Below are 4,186 nucleotides of genomic sequence, written 5' to 3' on the forward strand. Positions count from 1 at the left end.
CATGGGCATGTGAAGCCATTTCAAAAGTTACATGGGCATAGACATAGGCTAGGACACATCCGTGTGCCCCTATTTCAACTATTACATAGCCTAGGCACACGGCCATATGACCTCTGTAGTTCAAATTTTCTAACTTTTTCATAAATGTTCAAATGTTTCTGATTTAGTCTCAAAAGCATTTCTAAGGCCTCGATGGCTCATTTAAGGGACGATATGCATGTATATTAAAGGTTTATATCATGTTTATATTGAGATGTGAAATGTATGTTTTAAAGTTACATTCTTATGGTAATTCTTAATAACCCTATTCCGGTGACAGATATAGGCTAGGGATGTTACAAAATCTGACCCATATACTTGTAAATACTGCTTATTTCATATCTTTTGTACATGTTTCTTACTCTGGACGTTGGCACATCCGAAGGTGGTCAAGGACCTTCCAATATAATCAACTTAGTCTTTTCTCCACTGAAGATGTTGAGCCCGTTACATTAATCTATGACTGAGTTAGCGAGAACAAGATTTCCAGTAGGGATGAGTTATTGTGCGGTGCAGAAAAGATGAAATGTGAATCAGGTCAATAGCGGTTGTTTGTCACTGTTGTCTCGATTTACGTTTCATCTTTTCTGCATCGCAAACAACCACTATTGCCTCGATTTAGGTTTCATCTTTTCTACACCATACAAAAACTCCTCTTCGCTGGAAATTTTGTTGCCCCCAACTTTGTCACAGGTTATAGTAATAGGCTCACTGCCTTTGGTGGAGACGGATAAAACAAATTACTTGATTACACTGGAAGACCCCTATGTTTTTTGTTTATAAAGCATCCTCCTCTAATGATGTGAAACTCGATGTTGTGTCCGCATAACCATTGTCAACTAGGGGACCCGGTTATACTTCATCCCTTGACAACATAACATTTGTAAACTTGAAGCCCTAGTTACACTTCAACCCGTGGCCGTATAACCACCGTCAACTAAGACCTTGATTTGCAATGTGATTCAGCTTCTCAGGGATGGCTCCATCCTCATATGACAGATAAAAATTGTAAGTTATCGAGCTCCATGGCATCACCGTAAATTCAAACATACCTTAAAATTATAACAATGTTTATCTCAAACACAGACAAAAATAAATTTATAAACTTTAATTTCCCCCCAAAAAAAATGAACAAATTTCCACTGCCACATCAGTGAAAACACACCCTATAGAATGCGTTTTCACTTTATCTCTCCACAACGACCTAAAAAATCATAATTATTATAAAAAAATGACATATATATTAGTCCACTTCAATATCTAATTAATTCTTTTTTGTAATTAAAAAATAGAGAAATGAATAAACTAAATAAAGAATACATAGATAAATAATAACTATATGCTTATTTTACCTTTAAATTTTGCTTTGTTGATTTTTCTCAAGTACAGTTTAAAGATTTTTCTTCAAATATGAAAGGGTAAGTAGATATAAATATAAAGTTTATTTTACACTAAACTTAAAATATAAGTATATTTGATCTTAACTCAAAATGAGTGATGACTAAAATTCTTGTGAAATATCTTTTACGAGTTCAAAGTGTTATCCATCCCTTCCTATAAAAAACAATATAAGTGTATTTTACCCAAGATCATAAGTGTATTTTACCCTACATAAAATAACAAGATGCCTTGATTTCTATGTTCTAGACTAAAGCGTGTGGAAATTTCAAAGCAAAGCGGCCTTTACCACAGATTTGTCATTCCACTCGTTTCTCTCACCATTAATGCTCTCTTTTATCTGCCTAACAACTTCCATGATCAATCCTGAACACTCTCCTCATACTTATAAATAGCGACCAATCCCATTATAATTTGTTAAACCCTCACTCACCATCTTTACTTTAAAGAAATCATTTCTTTAAGCTATATATATTGATTTGAGAATATTAAGCAGTGAAACTGAAAATGGAGGATATCGCACCTGGTTTTCGGTTCTACCCGACTGAAGAAGAGTTGGTTTCATTTTATCTTCATCACAAGCTAGAAATGGAGAGGGAGGATTTGAACCGTCTTATGGATCGGGTTATACCCATTGTCAACATTTATGAGTTTAATCCTTGGGATCTTCCACGTAATTTACACCAATCTACCTACCATTCTTTTACATACTACTAATTTCACTTTCCTTTTTTATTCTCTTTTTCCAACATCAAGTTCATCATCATTCCTTTGTTAGATTTTTTTTTTTTTTGCTTAAGTTCCTTCGTGCATCATATTCATTATCCATCACCGTCTAACGAAGTATTGTTTTTTGAAAATTAAAAAGGATTAACATAAAGAGATGATATCATTATTATTTATTATGCATTTAATGAAATTATTGATGTAGAATTTTCAGTGTACCTATGCCATAAGGATCCAGAACAATGGTTCTTCTTCATTCCACGGCAGGAGAGTGAAGCTCGGGGAGGAAAGCCAAAGCGGCGAACAACAACTGGGTACTGGAAGGCAACTGGCTCACCTGGTTTTGTTTATTGCTCCGGTAATCGCCCTATAGGCGTTAAAAGAACCATGGTTTTCTACAAGGGAAGAGCTCCCAATGGAATAAAGACTGAGTGGAAAATGAACGAATATAAAGCCATTGAACAAGGAGCTTCATCTATTTCTGCAACTCCAACTGTAAGTAAACCACACTTGTTCTTCAATTATCTATCAAAATAAGATTCTTGTGCTTTTAACTCTATATAAAGATTGACGTACAAAAAAAAAAAACTCTGCGATTGGTAGTTAAGGCATGAATTCAGCTTGTGCCGGGTATACAAAAAGTCGAAATGCTTGCGGTCATTTGACAGGCGGCCTCCAGTAGGAGGAGTGCAGATAATTAAGCCAAATGCAGCAGCTCATCAATGTGAAGCAACTGCTGGAGAAGCAGCTTCTGGTTATCATAAGAGCCAACAAATGGCGGGCTCACCCGAAAGTTCATCTTCAGAAGATCACGGGAACCCCTCTCAAACTGGAGCAAGTAATGACTCATCAGCAACTGTTTTTAATTATGATGAATTGTTCTGGAATCTTGATGGCTTCTGGGAGTCCCAGATTCTTTGATGGGAAAGATAAGGTTTTGAAACTTCAGTTGTAACAAGTTTTCTTTCTTTTTTCGTGTTTTATGCTATAAACCCATTTTAACTTCGACATTAATGTACCTTTTTTCATCTTTATTGGTTTGATCATTGTTTCAACTCAATTATAGAAGTGAAACATAGTGTTAATTATGAATGCTATAGTAATAGTACAAAAAAACCTGGGGTTAACAAGTATTTGTATTATATGATTTTTAGTTACTCTATTATTAAAAAAAAAATCTTTAATGTTTGTATATGTTTAAAAAGTTCATTTTAGTCATGTTAATTTTGTTGTTAATGAAATGACATAATTTAAAAATGACTGATTTTGGTATTAAATTAAAAGGTTAAACAATAGTTTTGAAGAATGAGTAGAGATAAGAAATTAATTTTGCTTTTACCTCAAATTGTTTTTTATTTTATTTGTTTTATTACATAATTGTTGTGTTCAAATTATTTGTTATTTGGTTCACGTCAGCCATCATTAAGGCACGTTATTCCATTTATTTGTAAGACTAACAAGATATGATTTAATTTTGTGTCAATAACTGTTAATGTCATTCCATCAATAACTAAATTAACATGTAAAAATTGACATGACAGCTTTATAAATGTAAGGATTAAAATGTTCCTTTTAATAGTAGAGAGACTAAAATAACTTTTTTGATATGGTACAAGGTCTCGTCGTAAACTTTAGCAAAAAAATTGATAACATTCTTAACCAGTAAGAGTTGTAGCATATTATATTTATAAATATAACTAGTCTCATTTCTCTACTAAAACTTTTTATGTTACAAACAAGTAATTGTTATGTACATATAACAACATATGAGACTCTAATAACGACATTCGAGATCTAGAAATCATATTTTATTTTATTTTTTAACTTAAAAAATTATAATATATTAATAATATTAATTAGTGAGATTTTAATAATATATTTTATATAATTTACAAATGTAATTCTATTCATTAAAGATTATTTTCATTAAATAAAATATAATTAATATATTTTTATATATAATTTAAACATTTTATTGAAATAATATCTTAACTAAAATTTATTATTTTTACTTCACTTAGAA

At 31.9% G+C, this 4,186-nt stretch overlaps 1 protein-coding gene across 2 annotated transcripts; it reads left to right on the forward strand.

Moving 5' to 3' along the window:
• The first annotated feature begins 1,761 nt into the window (after window positions 1-1,761).
• LOC121228132 (NAC domain-containing protein 90) lies at window positions 1,762-3,293 on the forward strand. 2 transcript variants are annotated; one of them, XM_041111296.1, is made up of 3 exons: window positions 1,762-2,110; window positions 2,369-2,658; window positions 2,767-3,293. In XM_041111296.1, the coding sequence occupies exons 1-3, from the start codon at window positions 1,945-1,947 to the stop codon at window positions 3,082-3,084; spliced, it is 774 nt and encodes a 257-aa protein (XP_040967230.1). In that variant the 5' UTR covers window positions 1,762-1,944; the 3' UTR covers window positions 3,085-3,293. The 2 variants fall into 2 exon arrangements, with proteins under 2 accessions (XP_040967230.1, XP_040967231.1); XM_041111297.1 differs by having other exon boundaries at window positions 1,764-2,110; window positions 2,378-2,658.
• The last annotated feature ends 893 nt before the right edge of the window (window positions 3,294-4,186 follow it).

Source organism: Gossypium hirsutum, chromosome A04 (genome assembly GCF_007990345.1).
Source record: "Gossypium hirsutum isolate 1008001.06 chromosome A04, Gossypium_hirsutum_v2.1, whole genome shotgun sequence".
Classification (NCBI taxonomy): Eukaryota; Viridiplantae; Streptophyta; class Magnoliopsida; order Malvales; family Malvaceae; genus Gossypium; species Gossypium hirsutum.